The following is a 21,664-nucleotide window of genomic DNA, read 5'->3' on the forward strand; positions in this document are numbered from 1 at the left end:
GTCTGTCCATATCTGTGTGCTGTCTCTTGTCTGGTACTTGCATTGTAAACTCTCTGGGGCAGGGACTGCCTTTTGCCCTATGCTTGTACAGCATCTAGCACGATGGGGTCTTGGCCCTTGACTCTGGCTCCTTGATGCTGTAATATAAATTATAGTAAGAAGAAGAAAAGTGCCATTTGAGGGCTACATAGCAGTTTTCCACTATGATTTCTATTCATTTGAATATAACATTTATTATTTTATTCTAGTGCATTCCCTTTTGGCCTGAAAATGATTCAAATAAACTGCTGATTAGAGTTGAAAACGCCAACATTCCCCCCAAGATGATCTGTTTTAATAAGCAAGAAAACTGTACATTGCTGTATTTGGACAATAAGGTAAGTGATTTTTTTTAGTAATTATAGAGGACAACATAAATCTATACTCTACCTCCTCCCATACGAAACTCTTCTCCCATTCCAAAAACAATGGGGTATTCCAAATATATATATAAAATCTTCATATATTCTATAAAAAATGAATCTGTCAAAACTGAAATGTTGGCTGTTTTGAATATTGACTGGGCTTCATGCCTATTTCATTTGCATTAGTTTTACACTGGTAGAACTGTATTGACATCAGTGGAGTTGCTCCTGGTTTATAAATGAAATCCTATTTAAATGAAATCAGAATCAGGTCTATTGTATTTGTTGCTAGTGTTTATTCCGTTAATTGTCTCTCATGTTAAAGTTTTTACTTACTTACTGAAAACAGGTAGCTAATACTCTACATTTTGTAAGTCTGCATTTTTGCAATTTACCAGTTCATTTCTGGCCCAGGTGTGAGTGACTTTGTAATCTTGATGTCAGGTGAAGGTGGAGGAAGAAGGATTGTAAGCTAGATATTCAGTTGATGTAAAAGGCTTGGAGCACCATTTAAGTCAGTGAAGCAGTGCTCATATATCTGAGCTGAGAATCTAGACCACAGTGTACAGTACATTGTTAGGATCCTGTAAAATGAACTATAACTTTTACCACTTCGTTTACTGTATCTGAATGGAAAAGTCATAGAACTCAGTGTTTGCTGTAGGACTGCTACCTGTACTACAGTTGATTATTGATTAAGAGTGGGTTTGATTCTTCTTATTGAACATTTATTTGAAGAACTTTTTTCACATACAGCTAAAAATTTTAAACTCAGTACAGTATCTTTAGGAAACATGAATATAGTTAGAGATAAGTGAAAATAAAGGCCCACATGCTTCTAAATTAATTTCCCATATTAAAAGTGATCTTTTGGGGACAGGCTACATTTCAGTTTAGCACTGGCTTATATTAATTGAAAATATATAAAATGTTAGAAGTAGCCAGTTTGTAACAGTTGTAGTCAGTTTCCCTATTTGTAGATTTATCCATTGCTTTTTCATTTTGTATGTGGGGGGACATTGCTGATTGTTATGGTGGCTTTTTAAACTTTATGAATTTCTGAACTTGCTACAGTGCATGTTTTATTATCTTGAGGTAGCACAACATAGTCAAATGAAATTAAGCATCACAAGAGCTGTGTTCACAGGCTTAAGGATATATGTTTATTACCACTGGTTAGTTTGTCTTGTAGAGTCAATCTTATCTCTGCCTAAACAGATTGTTATAGGGTGGCGTTCTCCAGCTTTGTGGGAGAGAAGGTTAGGTACAGCCTTAACAAAAGCATATTGTTGAGGTCAGAATGTACAAACTCGTCAAACATGCCCTGGAGTTTAAATGATCCAGAAAAGAATTGCTCTGCCAGCAAATAACTTTATTATTTGAGGGTGTAGAATGCCTGTGTAGTCTTGGAACACTAAATTATATATATCAATCATAGAACTGGAAGGGACCTTGAAATTGAGTCCAGCCCCCTGCCTTCACTAGCAGGACCATGCAGCCTCTCTTTCCTGACTTTCCATATATGGTCAGGAAAATATAATAAAATTAGATTAAAACAGATGTTTGTGATTTAGCTTATGGGGTTAAACGTTTTCACATTGTAAAAAGTAAATGATATTTTATACATGAAAAGGTTTATCACACCACAGATACTTACTCTTATTTCCTATCTGATAGCTTGGTGGCATTATAGTGGATGTTAACCTGACCGAACATTCTACAGTAATTACTTTATCAGATTACCATGATGGTGCAGCTCCATTCCTGTTAATTAACCATACCAAGGAAGAGATGATTGAGTATGGGCAGAGGTATGTATGCAATGTTGTTATAAAACTCTCCATAGCATATTGCTGCAGACTGTATATATAAACTTGCATGTGTATATATGCTTACGGTGTATGAGTTACAGGGTCACATACATGTGCGTATGCACATATATAATTGTGTGTGTGAGAGCAAGAACGTGCAACTCGTACACTGTATGCATATATACACATGCAAGTTTTCTATAGTTCTGCATACTGTCTCTCAAAGAGCTGTGAAAAATGAGATTAAAAAACAACAAAATATTCAGCATGTTTCATGAGGTGGAGATGTACTCGAGGTGTGCAACATAGATGATATTCTGTTGTTGGATGGGATGGATTGTTAATGAAGCAGTGTTGTGTTGTCCATGAGGCATGGGGCTACAAGAAGAAACAAAGATGATGGTGTGGATAGGACACTTACCTGCAACCAAGGAGAACTGGGTTCTATCCCTGGCTTTACACAGACTTGCCACATGATGCAGGGCAAGTCACTAAAACCAAATTGTCACACATAACCACTCATTCATAGACCTCATTTTCTGGGTGTGCAACATGTTGGGCCTGATATTGGTAGACAATGAGCACTCACAACTCTAACTGAAGTCATTAGGGGCTGTGGATACTCAGCACCTTTGCAAAATGGCACCTTTTGATGTTTCAGTGGAGGTACTCAAAATTAATGGACTGTTTTGAAAATTGTAGTTTGCTGTTTGGAGATGTGCAGTTAAGAGAGAGGATAGCTGTTAGTTGGACCCAGTGGCTATAGGCACCCTTTGCTGCAAAAACTATATGAATCCTGCTTCTTTTTGTTTGTTTATATTTTTGTTTCTTGTTGAATGAAGTTGTGGCATTTGAACATCATATTATTTCTGGCTTGTTGAGGTGCCTTTCGGGAATCCCCCATGCAATTTTAAAGCTATAGTACAGGGCTCCCCCCCCCCCCTCTTTATATAGTAAACCAGGAGTCAGCAACCTTTCAGAAGTGGTGTGCCGAATCTTCATTTATTCACTCTGATTTAAGGTTTCGCGTGCCGGTAATACATTTTAACATTTTTAGAAGGTCTCTTTCTATAAGTGTATAATATATAACTAAACTATTGTTGTATATAAAGTAAATAAGGCTTTTTAAATGTTTAAGAAGCTTCAGTTAAAATTAAATTAAAATGCAGAGCCACCTGGACCTGTGGCCAGGACCCAGGTAGTGTGAGTGCCACTGAAAATCAGCTTGCGTGCCGCCTTCGGCACCCGTGCCATAGGTTACTTACCCCTGCTATAGTAGATAAAGTTCTTTACCCAAGAAACAAACAAAACAGTATATTATAGTGGGGGGAGACCAGTTCCTGATAGAATTACAATATACTGCACCAGACCCCCTAGCCGTGTCAAGGCTGTATAGATCTGTAAAGATCCTACGTTTTTGCAGATATTCATAATACGGTACTGAGACACTACAGACTAAACCTTCATGCCTCAGCCAGCAAATTCTGTGGTAGAGTATGCTCCAGGTAGTTGCATCTATAAATACATTGTTCTTCCCTAGAAATGTTTGTGTGATAGACAGTACTCAGCCTAGATTTCCTTTATGATTTCTAAGCTCTGCTTTCTGCCTTCTTGTTACTTATTTGCCATTAGTAACCAATAAGTACTCTGAAACAGAATGGAAATTTTACTAATAATTAATATCAAGTGGATTTCATACTATTTTTGGAATTTGAATAAAATAGATATACAGGTTGACCAAACACAAATGAGATTTTAAAAGGAAACAAATATAGGCTATGGATAAGATTTACTAATACATCTCTACCCCGATATAATGGGACCCAATTTAACACGAATTCGGATATAACGCGGTAAAGCAGTTCTCCGGGGGGGCTGGGCTGCGCACTCCAGCGGATCAAAGCAAGTTCAATATAACACGGTTTCACCTATAACATGGTAAGATTTTTTGGCTCCCAAGGACAGCGTTATATCGGGGTAGAGGTGTACTTGTATGCGAAGTTCATTTATGTTGTTAATAAAATATTTTTAAAAACTATAATTCCACTAAGCTGAACTATCCCACGCTTTGTAAAATTATAAACATGTAATACTGATTTAATTACTCTTCTCTAAAGTTTGTGTGTGTGTATTATTTACACACTGAATATTGCTTTAAATTCACACTTTTATAGTTTAAAAAAACAAAGCAAAAACCTTTATTAATGTATTCCAAGTGAAGTATTGTCAAGAAACAGGAAGCCCGCTAATGATACATTGATATTATCTTTGATAGCTGCTTTCAACTACTTGAAAGGGGGTTCCAAAGAGGATGGATCTAGACTGTTCTCAGTGATACCATATGACAGAACAAGAATTAATGGTCTCAAGTTGCAGTGGGGGAGGTTTAGGTTGGATATTAGGAAAAACTTTTTCACTAGGAGGGTGGTGAAGCATTGGAATGGGTTACCTAGGGAGGTGGTGGAATCTCCTTCCTTAGAGGTTTTTAAGGTCAGGCTTGCCAAAGCTCTGATTGGGATGATTTAGTTGGAGATTGGTCCTGCTTTGAGCAGGGGGTTAGACTAGATGACCTCCTGAAGTCCCTTCCAACCCTGATATTCTATGATTCTATGAAAGTGAGAATAAATTAACAGGTAAGAAATGGTGCAATTCTTTGGTGTGTTAGATTTTGAGTTTGTTGTATAAAAGATCATTGAATATATATTGTTAATCATTATTTTGCAGTTCTCTCAATGTGATGGAAGACTGTCTTATGCCAAATAAAGCAGTATTGTACACCTGGGCTGATCCGGTAGGCTCTAGAAAGTTGAAATGGAAATGTGGAAAGTGCAATGGGGAAGTAACACAAAAAGATGTATGTGTACTATTTAACATCATAGAACTCTTACCAGTGCTATCTGTTGATATTGTATTTCTGTATGTTAATTTTAGGCCCCAGTATTGCCCTTCTGATGCTCATAATTTTGAAAGCAGCTTTCTGGCACAGATACTAGCAGGCTGGCTGTACTTTATTTATTTACAGACATATTTTTCTAAAAAATTGGTGCTTGATTAAAATACCTGTTAAAATGGTTTATAGTTACCTGGCAAAGTATTCAAAAGTCAGAAATGTTGATATTAAGGTTGCCTGCCAACCTAAGTTCTTTCTCTTGTGTTATGCACTGCAATAGCCTTTAAATACATGATCTCAACAAAGAGGAAAAAAAAACTGGGTTTGTTTTTTACAGTCTTAGATACGCACTATTAGAAGGTGGTATACTTACATATTATTCTGGAGGTATCAGACAGTCCATGAAAGTCATTCAGTCTTGCAGAACCCTGTTGCATTTAAGGCATGATGGAAAGACTCACATTCACTTCAGTAGGCTTTGGATTAGGCTCTTCCTGCACACTTTTGAAGCTGCACCTTACAGGTTGTAGGACAAAGTATAATACATATTGTATTTGAAAAATAGCATGCAATCTTTTAAATTTAAGTGCTTCAGAGTATACAGGGGGCAGCATTTAAGCTTATTCATGCAACCTTAACTTTGACATTTTCTTTATTTTGATTGCTAACAGTGTAACTGTAATGTCCTCCTAACATGGTGGTTGTTCAATGGAATTTTTTAGTTCTTATTTTAAAAATAAATTCCAGGAAAGTTTGTTAGACACCACTGGACCACTCTATTTTGCAGAGGAGTGCTGATTCACTGAGTGCAGTATCAATAGTTTTTTTTATTTGTTCTTGTAGTATCCTAGAAATTTCATCCTCGTTAAATTCTGTAGGACTTTTCCATAAGGGAAAGAAGAACGAGAATATCAATTGTTGAAGACTTAGGAGGTGACTAAGAAAGGAAAGAAGCAAAGAGACACAAAGCAAAACAATTTAATGACACAGTTTTTCAAAGGGAACGTCCACACTACCCGCCGGATCGGCAAGTAGCGATCGATCTATTGGGGATCAATTTATCGCATCTCGTCTAGACGCGATAAATCGATCCTCCAACGCACTCCCCGTCGACTCCGGAACACCACTGAGGTGGAAGCGGAGTCGATGGGGGAGCTGCAGCCGTCGATCCCAAGCCGTGAGGATGGGAGGTAAGTCAATCTAAGATACGTCGACTTCAGCTACGCTAGTCTCATAGCTGAAGTTGCGTATCTTAGCTCGATCCCCCCCCCTCCCCCAAGTATAGACCAGGCCAGAGTATGCAATATTGGAGAAATAAGGGCCAAATGAACAAGTTTGTTATTTTCCTAATGAATGGGTAGTGCTATTAAACAATTGTGTTGCCATTTTCCTTTATTCAGGTAACTAAATATTGCCAGTTTTGTTATCCTGGGGACTTACCTATGAGAATAGAGGAATTTTTAGTGTGCGGCAACAAGGTCCACATGGATAGTTAGTGCATGACACACTAGTGCAAGGTAGATTTACAACCCAGCTTGCAGCACACTGACTATAGACAAACCCTGATTTCACAAAAGTGCTGTTTGTGTTAATAGAGTTCTTGGATTTAATAGTATTCTAATATTTCTCTTCAAGAATTCGAAACCTGGTTTAAAACGCTAAAACTACAAATTATAGCTTATTATCTGTTAAGACCAGTTTACTGTAGGAATTATCCTTTAAACTGCCGAAACAAATAATAAACCACGTATTTAAAACACAGCACTATGTTACACCCAATTTTAAGTGCATAACTCCTGTTGAAAACAATAGGAGTTTGTACAAGAATGGAGAATAGATTGTCTGTAAGAGCCTAACTTGTGAATACCATGACAGATTCTTAGTTATGGAGACCTAAGACAGTTGCCAAAAAGCTCTTTTATAGCCAGAGCAACCAATCATAATTTAAGATATTGTTCCATTTCACTTTTTGAAGATATGGAAATACTTTAAAGCATAAGAATATTTTACACATTCTGGTACATTAAAACAAAAAAATCCGTTTTCATTATATTAATCACCTGAATAGAAATGTTTTGTGTTATTGAGGCTATACTTAAAACAGTACCAATATCTAGTTAACTTTTTATTTCTCTTATGCTAACTGTTCTTTTGGTTTCAGTTTTATGCTTCTCTAGTAGGTAAATATAGATTTCCTCTTCTTTTCATTGTTTCTAATAAAGCAGAAACAAATACTTTAACTTCTGATGTGTTTGTATTAGTTTAATCAATGATCAACATGTGCATAGCTCGCCTAGGGGAAATATATGCAGTTGTACATATTCTTAACTTTATTCCCATTTGTCCCTTTGTCTTAATGAGTGCTTGCATAATTGAGATCTTGCTTCATGATTCAAATTTTACTATTTTTGAATTTCATATAATGTCCTTATGACTATTACCTGTTTTCTTCCATTCTTACCCTCTCCAATGTCCTACCTTCCCAATGTAGCTTTTATTTGTCAATGTCTATGTTGCTACAAAATTTACATTTGTTTGTCAAAGTAGAATGAAGAAGAGTTGCAAACTTTTGGGTTGTTTTTTTTTCTCCTCATGTAGGACATGATGGACTTTCTCATCCTGGATCATAAAAAGAGAGTTTATTTAGTTTCATTTTTTGAAGGCTTGCAACGTATTATCCTATTCACTGAAGATGAGAGTGTATTTAAAGCAACATATGAAAGTGAAAAAGTAGAACTAGCAGAACAAGAAATTATTCTATCATTACAAGATGTTGGAATTTCTTTAGTTAACAATTATACAAAGCAAGAAGTGTCCTACATTGGAATTACAAGGTAAAGTAATCTATTCGGTAGGGAGTCACTCTAAGCATTATTTCAAGTATTTTAAACTCAGCTAGTTTTATTTTTAGTTTTATACTTTTTGGTCTGATCTAGTCTTCTTGTTAGTACTAAATCACTGTGTGTTTGTAGGCTGTACTCGGAATTCCATTTCCATTTAGCTTTATGCTTCAAATTGGTATGTGCTTTGTATGCATGTACAGTATGTTATATTAAACTTTCTGCTGCACAGCTTCCCTCCTCATTCATCACTAATGGGTAATACTTCCCACCTGTGGAATTTGAAAGGAGTCCACACTGGTGTATACTCCAGGTCTAAGCCCTACCCTTCAGCTTAGGCAACCAGATTTTCTTCTTCCAACAGGGGAACAAGTTAGCAGTTCAGTTTCTCCCAACCAGTATGTTTTATAACTAATTTTTATGTTTTTGTGCACTAGCAATTTCATTTTAGCATCTAGCTCCTCTCTCCCTCGGCTGAGTTGAGGAATTACCATAATGTTGAGGCTATAACCCTCTATTTTCTCCTGTATAGCACTTCATGAGCAGCTCCCTCTGCCCCCCATCACAGCAGAGAAGCCCTACTAGCATCTAACCAAGTCTGGGCTGTGCTATATTTATAAGGACTCTCAGAGGGCAAGCTATGCCTTGCTGACACAAGCCACCAATCCTTACTCATCCAGAAGGGTGACCTATTCCTCTTCTTTTTCGTCAATACTCTGCACCCAGATTCTTAAAAGAAACAGCTGGTGGTAGCTATGGCAAGGCTCAGGTTGCAAGTTATGCATCTGTATCCATTCAGGGACAAAATCCCAATTAATGTCCTATGTGGAGAAACAAACCCTCTCAGAACTTCCCAGGTGCTGGAAATGGTTCAAAATCAGGAGGAACTTTTTGATCCCAATACAGAGAGCTGTTTACCCGAGGTCAGACTAGGCTTGGCTCTACAAATGTTTGCCATAGTGGTAAAATTATGGTCAAAGAACCAAAACTTCACTGAATCACTATTTTTCTCACAGCAATCACCCATAACCAGTTGCCAACTAGAATTGCTGGTGGCATGCATTAAATTTCTCCAGGACAGTTCTGGGTTATTTCTGAATTCCACAGGTAAGAGGCATTACTTGTTTGTTAGGAATGAGGAGAGAAACTAAGATATTCAGGTAATAAATTTTTCATTTTGTATCTTGAAAGTAGGGGAAACTGTGTATAGTTTATTTTTTAAAACCCTCTTGGATAGATATGCAGCAGCAATCAAAATTGAATATTGCCTAGTACTAATACTAAGTTGCCAATAAATAAATAAAATAACCAAAAAAGAATACTACATGAAATTTGGTGTTTTTTGTTTTTGTCTGTCATATGTTTTATATGTATTGAGGATCCATGTCCAGCAAAATATTATTTAAAATGATAAAATTGTCAAAATAAACCTGAAACTGCTAATCTTTCTTTGTTTACCATTTGTCTTGTTTTCATTTACAAGTTCTGATGTAGTTTGGGAGACAAAACCCAAGAAGAAATCAAGGTGGAAGCCAATGAGCATTAAGCAAACTGAAAAGTTAGAGAGAGAATTTAAAGAATACAGTGAGCTATCCCCTTCAGAAAACAAGATTGTTGAGCTGGAAACAAATGTTATGGTAATATTTGCTAGTACTCTTTACTCTTAGATATTAATTTGTGTGTGTACGTACACACACACACACGACCGAGAGAAGAAGAAATTTTGGCAATATTCCAGTAGAGTCCATTTGAAAACCTTTCTTTATGTATCTCCAGAAAGGATACAATAAGACCTTGAAAGCTACTGTATCCAATTTGCTTTTAGCCTTTACCTTATTTAAGCAGGCATAACCAATTGCAGGTTGTGTGATCATAAAGATCTGCACACACATACACAGTCAAGGAGCATTGCACTTCTTCACGTGATGTTTAATACAAACTTTTTGACATCACAGCTTTTTCTACTTACGTATTTTGTTATTACATGCTTTAAACAATTGTAAATATTATAACTGCTAACATATGAGCAAATAATAAATGTATAGCTTTACTATAGTAATAGACGGCAAAAGTAACATTATAATTAAATATGTGGTTGATAAAGTGCTATAGTTAAGATTGCATAATAAAATAGCTGTGCATGTTTCATTTCTAGGCAAGGTGAATCACTTAAAGCAGTGCTTTATATTATCATACTGTAAATATCAAGCAGAACATTCTAGATGATTTTTTAAAAATTAAAAAGATCTGTATCTTCCTTTTTCTATATGTAGTAGGTTTATATTTAAATAAATTTGTGCAGGAAACTGAGTCCAGGCTCCTGACACCTGTAAGTTTATATCTTAAAATGATATTGTTTACCATACTATTGTACATCAGCTTTAGAAAGCAACATGTAAATAGATAGATAATCCCTCAAAATAAGTGTACAAACTTAAGTCCTAGCCTTTCTTCTGTTGAAGTTAATGACTATCCCCATTAACTTGAATTGGAAAACATTCTAACATTTGAGCAGTACCACTTTAATATTAGTTTTAAAGTTGACTTTCAATATGTTGAGAGTACAAAATGTATATTTTAAAATTAGAGTTTCTGGCTACTGAAGCACACAGCACACCCATATTTTTTTTAATATTAATATTACAGGTTTGTTTAACTCCTAATGGTGGAAACATGAAAATCCAGCAACCAAGTGAAATTCCTGTAAGAAGAAACTATTTGCCAGCTTTAAATGTAGAATATAGTACATCTGCGCATCAAAAGTCCTTCAGAGTCCAAGTTTACTGGATACAGGTGAGTCTTCCAAAGAGCTAAAATGTATGAGGACACACTTAGTAAGGTTACTCTTCAAGAATTGTTTACAATGTTAGGGCTACAGTAATGAGTTTTTCTAGGTTTTGTAACCCAAATTATCTTTTTTTCAGAAATATACTAAACGCTTTTTGGATCAGTCACCTTTTTCTTTTGTGTTTGGCATGTGTAAAGGATATTTCAGTGTTTCCGTATGTTGCTTACCTAGTGTTTCTTTTTTAATAAAGAGTTGATACTTGAATAGCTAACATACATCATCTTGTCCTGTCCTTACCCTTATCAGATACAAAACCAGATTCCCGGAGCCATATTTCCTTTTGTGTTTTATCCTATTAAACCTCCAAAGTCCATCACCCTGGATTCAGGTTTGTGGATAAAGTTTAATATATTTCACAGTTCTTACAAAAATATAAATATATATTTTATGTGCATTTGTAAATGGTTTAGGTTGTCACCATAAGCAGAATATAAGTTGGTTTCCTTAAAACAGAAAGATGTGCCTGAAAAAAGAGAAGGCATATTTAGGCAACTATCAGTCAAAATTGACCATAAAACTTGATAACTACAGAGAAAACAAATATTAGTATTAAGGAATGAATGATCCAGCCCACCCACCTAAAGCCAAATTTATTATGACTAGAAGGCATCTTTGGGTGAAATTCTCAAAGTTATCTTACCCTTGCACTAACAGTTGGACCACCATTTGGTCCCCTGCACACCCCAATGAGCCATGACTCCAACATGGAGAAGCCCTAAAGTGTTTCAGGGAAAGGATGAGGAGGATACTCTCTGGCTAGCTTAGGGGGTAAATTCCATTACGGACCTGGGCTGGTGTGGGGAAACCCCAGAAGGGATCCAAAGTCATTCTCCTGCTCCCTATCCAAGATACTGAAGTGGAACTACACAGTTCCCCTTCCTCCCACTGTGAATTGAGGGATTCTTATGATGATCAGGAATAAGTTTTTCAATCCTCAGAGACTCTAGCTCCCAAAAAGACAGAAGTAAGCGTCACTTTCAAAGGGTAGCACTTAATATTGTTCATGAAGCTGTTATTTAGAGGCTGTATTTCTTTTTGCATTAATTTTATGAGTAGAGCTATAAATAACTTGAAGGTCTAGATTAACCTTTTCGATACGGATGTTGTACAATTAAAGCTTTGTTATCCAACATGTTGGGGCGGAATGGGGGATGCCAGTAACTTCAAAATTCCGCTTAACTAAGAGGGAGGGAAGGATTTTGGGTGCAAGAGAGGGCTGAGGGTTGGGGTGCAGGATCTAGGAGGGAGTTTGGGGGCAGGAGGGAGGTTGGGGCACGGGAGAGGGTGTGGGTGCAGGCACTTCCTCCGCAGCTCCCATAGGCCATGGTTGCCTAGCTATACCCACCTAGGAGACGCAGGGACATGTGGCCACTTGTTGGGTGCCGTCCAAGTGAGCACCACCTGGATCCAGCACTCTGCTCCCACGACCCAACCCCTTGCCTGGAACCCCCTCCCCATGCAAACTCCTTCCCAGATCCTGCACTCCAAACCCTTTGTGGCCATTCCTCTGCATAGGACGTAGGGTGACCAGATGAAGAAAATATTGGGACATGGCGGAGCAAAAAAAAAAGAGTGCTGCTGGCTGAGCGAAATATCGGGACTAATTGCATCCCAGTCGGGACGCAGGACAACCACCCAAATATCGTGACGGTCCTGATTTTATCGGGCTATCTAGTCACCCTACTAGGACCTGCAGGAGGACATGTAATCATTTCTGGGGAGCCACACGGAGCCCAGTAGGGAGCCTACCAGCCCCATGCCAACCGTACTATAAACCAGACTTTCACCAAAGATCAGAAATGCCAGTTTATAGAGTTTTCCGGTTGGTAAAGTGCCAGACAACACAGCTTTTACTATATATAGCTAAAATGATGGTCATTAACCATTGGAATAATTTACCAAAGGCTGTGGTGGGTTCTCTATTACTGGCAATTTCAAAATCAAGATTGGATGTTTTGTAAAGATAAGCTCTAGTTCAAACAAAAATTAATTCAGGGAAGTCTTTGTTATATGGGAAGTTAAACTAGATTATCATAATGGCCCCTTCTGACCTTATAATATATGAATAAAAGATTAAATTATAGTGTTAGCTATGTTATTATATACAGCTAAAATATCCTCCAAAGCATTCATTTGCTGTCAAGTGAAAATGCTATGTTTCTAAAAGGTACTAGGCTGGAGTTGAGTTTTTTTGATGTTCCATTTCCTTCTCCTCTTCCCTCTTGCCTGCTCCTCTTACTTCTCCTTCATTTGAATCACATGAGTGCCCATTCCTTCCATTGTATTCTATTTTATGGGATTTAAACACTGCAGATAATCAGGATCATAAATGGCATTTTTTATATTCAGGAAAATTTAGTTCATATTTCTTATAAAACCTATACTAACTTCTTGGTTTTACCTCTTTATAGCACCAAAGCCGTTTATTGATGTGAGTATTGTCATGCGGACTGCAGGGCATTCTCAAATATCACGTATTAAGTAAGTATATTTTACATATTCCATTATGGTGGAATGTTTAAACTTCCAAAACCACTACCTTTTCTTCTAGCAGAGGTACTCTTTCAATGAATAGAAAACTCATTTGATCCAGCTACTGTTACGTGCTATTTTCCAAAAAATTTTTGGAGTCACATCAACAATACATTTCTGATTGTAACATATAGGAAGATGTGTAGTTTTATGTACTCACAATGAAAAACAGCTAAACTGATTTTGCTCACGCTTTTGGAAATAAACCACTTGTGGACTGAGACAAAGCAAGGTAAATTTCAACCCAAAAGAAATTAATTTCAGAAAGATAGCAGTTGGGAAAAAAATGGAATGTGGAACTCAGCCTAACTTGACCTGTTAGTTACCCTGTGTGAGCACTTAAATGCTTGCTCTAATGCAGAACTGTAACAATGTCATATATATATAGCATTTGTTTAAGTTAAAGGTGCTATATAGTGAAATTATTTCTGGTTATAGCAAATGTGGAGTTCATATGTTATACTTCTGTTGTTGTTATTCATATTGCCATAGCACCTTGAAACCCTGGTCAGAGATCAGGACTTCATTGTGCTAGATGCTGTACAAACACAGAAGAAAGAGATGATCCCTGCCCCAAGAGGCTTGCAGTCTAACATATAAGACAAGAGAGACCACTGATAGATATAAGACCGATGTGGGAGTACAAGTAAACAAAGAGTACTGGTCAATATGATAGCCGTGAGTGGTCTCTACACACTAGCAGCCTAACTTGTCAAATTTTTAATAGTATTCATGGCAAAGGAGAATTTTGAGGAGAGATATGTAGGTGAATAATGAGGTAGGGTTTTTTTGGATGTTCACTGAGAGCACCTTCAAATCTTCCTTGACCAGTGTCGGTGGATTTTTGAGGAATTATTTTGTATCTATAGTTCATAAATAGGTAGTTTTAATACCTTGTGTGTTATTTCATAGTTTATTCTGCTTCACATTTGAAGCTTTGCTTTTACAAACAATAAATTGCTGCTGTTTAATAGTTATTTTTTACTGTCATATTCAGGTACTTTAAGGTGCTGATTCAGGAAATGGATCTCAAATTAGATCTTGGATTCCTGTATGCATTGGCTGAACTCTTTACACAGGCTGAGGTGCCCAAAGACCAAGAGGTAGAAATCTTTTTCATAAAAAGCAAGTGTATTTTTAATTTGTAAAATATTACACAGGTGTATACAACTTGGGCTTCTGCTGCTGTAGGCAGTAACAGCTGACAACGATGTCCATGGCACAGATTGAGCAAGGTTCACAGGATTGCTGTTGAGCTACAGTTTTTAGTAGCTACTTACTGTCCCAGGTAGACAGCAGGTTTTCTGCTTCTCCCTTCTCCACACTTTGGAATAACATATAGAGAAAGAGCCCAGGCCTCAGAATAGAAAATGAGACACATTGTGCAGGAGCCAGCATCCAGCTCCCTCTTCCTAGTGGCAGGCTGATCCTTTGCAGTGTGGGCAAGGTCAGGAAAAGAGGGACAAGAGTCATCCTTCCCGGAGGACTAGGAGAAGCAAGGCCCTCAGAGAGGAAAGTAGGGGAACAGATTCACCCACAACAAGCTTTCCCCTCTCCTCCCCTGGAGAGGAAGGGAAAAAAGATCCTGGCATGTGGGAAGAGGCTTCCAACATCTAAGTGAGGTGCCACTGGACTGAGTATGTGAGAGTATGAGGAAGGAGAAGGGAAGACAAGTGATTGTGGAGTGTTATAGAGTGAAGGAAAATGTGCAGGTCTGCTGCAGTTGTAAGAGTGCATTGTGTGTTTGGGGATGAGAGATAGTGGCACGCTGCACAAATGAAAGGGAAATTGTAAGAATTTGGGTTGAGAGAGTAAGTGAATGGATTGGGGAAGTGATATACTGGAGCCGTAACCATTGCAGCAACTATAAGAGTTACACTTGGATCCTATATACGACTGCACATCTTTTGATCTCAAAGAGGTTAACAGAGAAAGGAAGTATCATCTTCATCTTAAGACAAAGAGAGGTGAAGTGACTACCCAAAGTCACATAGCAGGGAAGTGGAAGAGAGGCAGTAAGTAGTATGTTCTCTAGGGACTTTTGCTGCAACAAAAAGAAAACATAGAAAGTATCAACCTTACCAGAGACTAAGGACAACTTCACCTATCTTTCATCATCAATAGCCTTCAGAACCTCTCAGGAAATGTCAAAAAATGCAGAAGAAAAGACCACCTGACTGCTCCTACTTTTTCATCACAATTGACGTCAACCAACAATCATCCCTTTGGACCGGATTCATAATAGCTACAGACCAAATATTACTTTAGATCTAGTGATCTCTCCTTCTTTCTCTACTGCCTTTGGACATAGTCTTTTCTGGTTTTGGAGAGCATGAAATATTAGTATATCAGACAAATGGGTGTTGGAAATTATTTCAACAGATTATACCATCAAGTTTCACGCCATACCCATCTTCCTTGTCCCTTTTCAGGGACCGCATCTCATGAGAGGCTTCTAATTTAAAGGGTGGATTCTCTCATTCAGCCAGGGGCAATAGTACCTATTCCTCCTTATCCAAAAAAAAAAAGGGAGGGGGGCAGAATGGAGACTCATCCTAGATCTCAGAATGTTCAGTGCCTTCATTCACAGTTGAATATTCACGGTGGTTACTCTGGCCTTCATAATACTGATACTAGATGAGCGGGATTGGTTTCTAGCTCTTGACCTGAAGAATTCTCCTGCTTTGAGTAGTGTCCCTGTGGTTGCTCCACTGTTGGTGTGCTTGAGTCCCTGTGCAGCTGATTGGAGAACTTTGGTAGCAGTGTCCTTTAGGCTCACACATGTGTTGCCTCTCCTCATGAGAGAGGCTAGTCAGCACAGGTGAGCTAACACCCCTCAGTTCCTTTCTCAACCACCCATGGCTAGAGATGGAGCCATTCATAGTCCATTAGCACCATTACTTTTGATTTACATTTCTAAAGTTAGCCTCATAGTTCTTAGTTGTAGTTCTATTTGTTGTTTTTTTCCCATTAAAAATAAATAAATAAAGACTTTTATTTCTTTTCCTGTTCCTTTCCTCAATGGGTTTGCCCTGCTCACTGGGCAAAACGAGCACTCCCAGCACATTTGCCTGTCGCAGACAAGCACTCCCAGTGCATTTGCTGCCCTGGGGAAGGCCACATTCAGCGAAAGTGTGGTCTTTGCCAGCAACTCAAGCCCTGATCTAATAAACATAGAGAACTCAGGCAGAGATCATCTTCATGAAGGCAGCTCTCTGACCCTCTCTGGATCCGCACCACAAGTCACCTGGCAGATATGAGTCTTCCCCATAGCCCTCAGTATCAAAAGGCTGTGGATTGAAGAAACACTGATACCTCATACAAATCATTGAAAAAGAGAGCGGTAAGTCCTCACAATGAATTCTGAGATAGCCATAAACATTCTCCAGCATGCTTGGTATCCTGGATACAGCCGGCTCCCAGACCTTCTCAGTCCGGTACCCATGGCTCACAAAAGTCCTCAGCGGCAGGCACCATTGACAACCCAATGGATGCAGTGAGCACGGACACTGAATCAATGGCACCAATGGACAAAGACAAAATTAAGCACTCCTCTAAGAGGGTTCCAGCATGTGATCCCCCATCGGTACAACCCTCGACGCCTCACCCGGCACCAGAATGACTCATACAGGCAATATCCCCATTTCCCCCAGTATCACCAACGGCACTGAGTCAGTCGGCACCACTGGAATTCCAACACTCCAGGGACCCCTGCATAACAGATGTACCAGGGTCTTCTCTTCTTGGTGCCAGGACTGCTGCTTCAAGTCCTCACTCGGCACAGGAGTCTTCCCCACTGCTGTTCCATGCTCCCCCACTCTTCAGTGAGGCTTGTACAATGAACCTGAGGGATGGCTTCTCAGTACTCTTCACAGGCTCCTTACCATTCCCAATACCAGCAGAGCCCTTGAGGATATCCTCTGATGGCCCCACCACCACCATCTTGGCATGGTCATCCATGGGCACCACCACCACTGACCTCTGTGCCACCACCTCAGTGGCCATTATGGGATCCTTGGGCTGCAAATCGCCACCATGCCTCTCAAGCCTCTAACCCTAGTTAAGAGCACCCTTTCAGCCACAGCGTCCTGAGTTTCATAACCTTTGAAAGAAATCATGGAGGAACAGGAGGATGGCGTTGAGGAAGAAGTGACCCCAAGGACCATTTCCTCCTCATCGGATGAGGTCATTTAGGCTTTCCTGCCATCTCTAGCGAATGATTTTTGCCTCTTCCAGGACCTAGCAATGAGAGTGGCGGTCACTCTCCGTATACCAATAGAAGAGGTCAAAGACACCCACCATCATATCCTTGACATACTCCACTCAGCCTCTTCCTCAAAAATCACCCTACCTACTAACGAGGCTGTTCTAGATGCAGCAAGAACCATCTGGCAGACCCCAGCGTTGGTGGCACCTACCTACAAGTGGGTGGATAAAAAAAATATTATGTCCCAGCAAAGGAGACTGAATTCCTCTTCTTCCACCCTCCACTCAGCTCCATCGTGGTGGATGCCGTTAACTCCCACGGCCGTCAATATCAGATGAGGTCCACTGTTTGGACCTTCTTGGGAGAAAAGTGTACTCGGCCATGCTTCAGTTTCAAATTGCCAATTACCAAGCTCTCACAGTGAAATACAACTATATACGTTATTTGAAACTGAACAATTGTATTGAATAGCTGCCTGAGTTGCATTGTGACCAATTTAAAGCCATCATTCAGGAGGGACAGCTAGTTCCAAAGAAAACACTACAGTCTGCCCCGAACACAGCTGACACTGTGGCTAGGTCCATTTCCATGGTGGTGGTGATGTGGCATGCGTCTTGGCTCCATCTGTTAGGCTTCCCAAAAAAAGTACAGCCAACCATCGAAGATCTTCCCTTTGAGGGCACTAAGCTCTTAGCAAAAAAGACTGATGCCTCTCTTCACACCCTGAAGGATTCTTGGGCTACTCTCTGTTTTCTGGGCAATAAACCATCTGGCCCGCAATCATCCTTGTCCCACCATCCATGTCCAAGCACCAATTTTGACATGTTGGTTGAGGTGCCAAAAGACTGCTCCCCCCAACTGCTACAACTGATAACCACTACCCACCCATTTGGCCATTGGCTAGCAGCATTCTGCAGCACCTGGGAATGCATAAAATCCTAGAGATCATTCACAATTGGTCTCTATCCATTTTACCTCTATATCCTCTCCACAACACCCTTCCCTGTCCCTCTTCAGGGACCCTTCTCACAAGAATTTACTACGACAAGATTGATCGACTCTTCCAATTAGGAGCCTTAGAAAGCATTACTTCAACATCTACAAGGCAAAGGGTTCTACTCTCATTATTTCCTAATACCCAAGAGAAAGGGAGGGTGGAGACCCATACTTTACCTCCGTGCTCTCAACAAGTTTGTCGAGGCTCAAAAATTCAAGATGGTCACTTTAGCAATGATCTTTCCAGCATTTGAACAGGGAGACTGATTTTCAACCCCCAACCTTCAGGATGCTTATTTTCATATTTCAATCCTATCGACTCTCGGACAATTTCAAAGATTTACTCTAAGACAAGACCACTACTAGAACAGGATGCTCCCCTTTGGACTATTCATCGGCTCTGAAAGTATTTTCCAAGGTTCTCTCAGTAGTGGATGCCCATTTACACTCCCAAGCGATCATGATTTACCATTATCTGGATGATTGCCTCCTCAGAGCCCGGTCTCTACAAGAGTCTCACTGAGTCACCAAAGCTGCAATGCGCTTGTTTACAGAACTGGGCCTACAGATCAACTCCCAGAAATAAATCGACACTGCAGAGCTACGCCTGGAATTCAACCTTGACTCTTTGCGGGTCAGAGCGCTCCTATCTCAACAAAGATTCCTCTCTTTGGCCACACTCATCGAGACCATTCAAAACAGCCCACAAATATCAGCCAGACACTGCGTACAACTCTTGGGGCACATGGCAGTAGGCACACCATTAATACCACATGCCAGGGTTCACATGCAGTGCCTCCAGATGTGGTTCAGCTCGGCTTACAGACCAAAAAGGGACAGGCTAGACAAACCCTTGTCACTACCCACCAGGGTCAAAATCATCTTAGACTGGTGGAAAGACCCAACCAACATTTGCAAAGGGATCCCCCGTCACAGATCACCTCATCATTGCTTCTCACCACTGACATATCCCTCGTAGGGGGGATGTGCATCTAAATAGCCTTATGACACAAGGCAAATGGTAACCCAAGGAGATATCCCTTCACATCAACCTCCTCAAGCTAAGTCAGGAATGCCCGCACCTGTTTCCTCCTGCTAATCAAAGGATCACACACTAGAGTCCCAACAGACAACTCAGCCTGCATGTTTCTCTCTCTCTGTCTCTCTCTCTCTCTCTCTCTCTCTCGAGAGAGAGAGAGAGAGAGAGAGAGAGAGAGAGACCAAGTGGGAGCCCGATCACCCTCCCTCTGTGTGGAGATGAGACTATGGAACTGGTGTATCTTCCCACAACATCACACTGTCAGCAGCCTACCTCTCAAACACACACAACTCAATAGTGGACAGCCTTATTCACAAATTCCCACATGATTATGAGTGGCAGCTAGGCCCAGTAGTATTCCACAATCTATTCAGGTGGTGCAGCAGACCTACCACAGATTTGTTCCAGAGCTGTTTCATTTATCCACATGTCCTCCAATCTCATTATCTTTAAAGGTTAGACCTGTTGACTTACAATGAGGAAATGATTCACCATCCAAAACCAGCTTTCTCTCTCTCTCTCTGCTTTCACTGCTTGGTTCTTTGATCGTTCTCAGAACTAGAAAAAAAAATTGTTCTTCAGATATACCAACTTTATTGAGCAACAGTAGAAAAGGTTCTACAAGAAAACACTCTGCGGAGTGTAAAAGATTTGTTGACTGGTGTGATCAGCGGAATCTTGTCCCAATTACCTCATATTTTGGATTACATTCTTTCTCTGAAGATCTCAGGTCTCACTTAGCTCTCTAAGGGCACATCTAATGGACATGAGTGCCTTCCATTCCCCAACCCCCATATATTTTCCCATCCTACGACATGTAGATTCCTGAAAGGTTTAGTGAAGTATTTCCAATCATAGTCAGACCTGCTCAGATATGAACCTTAATGTCGTTTTGAGAGGTCTTATGGGATAATCCTTTGAACCTTTGGCTTTATGCTCCTTTCTACACCTGTCCATGAAAACCCTTTTTTTTTTGTAGTCATAACATCAGCCAGAGGATGGGAGAGTGGAGCTCTCTCTCTCTCCCCCCGCCACACACACCCAAAATTTGTTCCCAAGATTGTGTTTGAGTTGCATATCAGACAAGTCATACACTTGTTAGTTTTTATCCTAAACCTCATTCTAACAATGAGGTTAGATAACAACATACTTTAAATGTTAGACGGGTACTAACCTCCTACCTGCAGAGACTGAAGCTGTTCCAATCATCTCTAAGATTGTTCATTTCATTTGCAGAAAGAACAAAGGGTACCCAGTATCGCTCAAATATTGTCAAAGTGAATTTCAGGATATATTACACTATGATATGAATTAGCTCCCCCAATCAATATTAAGGCTTATTTGACCAGGGCCTAGGCAACTTCAGTGGCCTCTCTGAAAAACATTCCCTTAAAAGACTGCGTAGACTGTCGGTCCTTCATCAGTTGAAACTGAGCCGATCACAACACATCTTCCAATCTTCTCTTGCTCTGGCCATCCTTCGCCATGCTTGTCCATATCTCCTTATTAGGAAATCATCCCACCTTTTTGGAGGCCGACCACGTGCCCGTTTCTGTTCTCGTGGATACCACTCGGATATAGCTGCGGTCCATCTGTTGTCACTGACTCAGGCCACGTGTCCCCCCACTGCATTTTGCTGAGCCTGCTTTCAACAACAACATCTCACACTCCAGACTGCTGCCTAATTATTTTATTGAGGATGTGATCACGGACCAAAATGCCCAAAAATGTTCGTTCCATCGCCCTCTGTGTGACAAACAGTTGATGATCTTCAATCTTTGTCAGCGACCATGTTTCGCTGCCATATAACATAACTGGAACCACAGTCGAATTGAAAAGATTCTTACGAGTTGTTTAGCTGATCTTTTCTTGGAGGATGTCCTTGATATCATTGAATGCTTACCATCCAGCTTTTTTTCTGTGTGACAGTTTGCCTTTCTGATTGTGACACATGTTGACTTCCTAGCCCAGATAAACGTATTTATCAACCTCATGGATCTGCTTTCCTCCAGGAGTTATTTGGGGTTTTGACAGAACATCTGATCTCATGTATTTCGTTTTTGACCAATTCATTTTTAATCCGACTTGACTACTTTT

General features: G+C 39.7%; 1 protein-coding gene across 2 annotated transcripts in view; it reads left to right on the forward strand.

Moving 5' to 3' along the window:
- The window catches only part of VPS13A (vacuolar protein sorting 13 homolog A), a 302,560-nt gene that overhangs the window by 220,682 nt on the left and 60,214 nt on the right, over positions 1 to 21,664 (forward strand). For both annotated transcript variants that reach the window (XM_045020500.1, XM_045020501.1), the window contains 9 exons: positions 249 to 377; positions 2,082 to 2,215; positions 4,940 to 5,069; positions 7,704 to 7,939; positions 9,429 to 9,582; positions 10,592 to 10,738; positions 11,040 to 11,121; positions 13,205 to 13,274; positions 14,323 to 14,428. In XM_045020500.1, coding sequence (XP_044876435.1) covers positions 249 to 377; positions 2,082 to 2,215; positions 4,940 to 5,069; positions 7,704 to 7,939; positions 9,429 to 9,582; positions 10,592 to 10,738; positions 11,040 to 11,121; positions 13,205 to 13,274; positions 14,323 to 14,428 — 1,188 coding nt within the window. The remainder of the gene's footprint in view (positions 1 to 248; positions 378 to 2,081; positions 2,216 to 4,939; positions 5,070 to 7,703; positions 7,940 to 9,428; positions 9,583 to 10,591; positions 10,739 to 11,039; positions 11,122 to 13,204; positions 13,275 to 14,322; positions 14,429 to 21,664) is intronic.

This window comes from Mauremys mutica, chromosome 6 (assembly GCF_020497125.1).
Source record: "Mauremys mutica isolate MM-2020 ecotype Southern chromosome 6, ASM2049712v1, whole genome shotgun sequence".
NCBI lineage: Eukaryota > Metazoa > Chordata > Testudines > Geoemydidae > Mauremys > Mauremys mutica.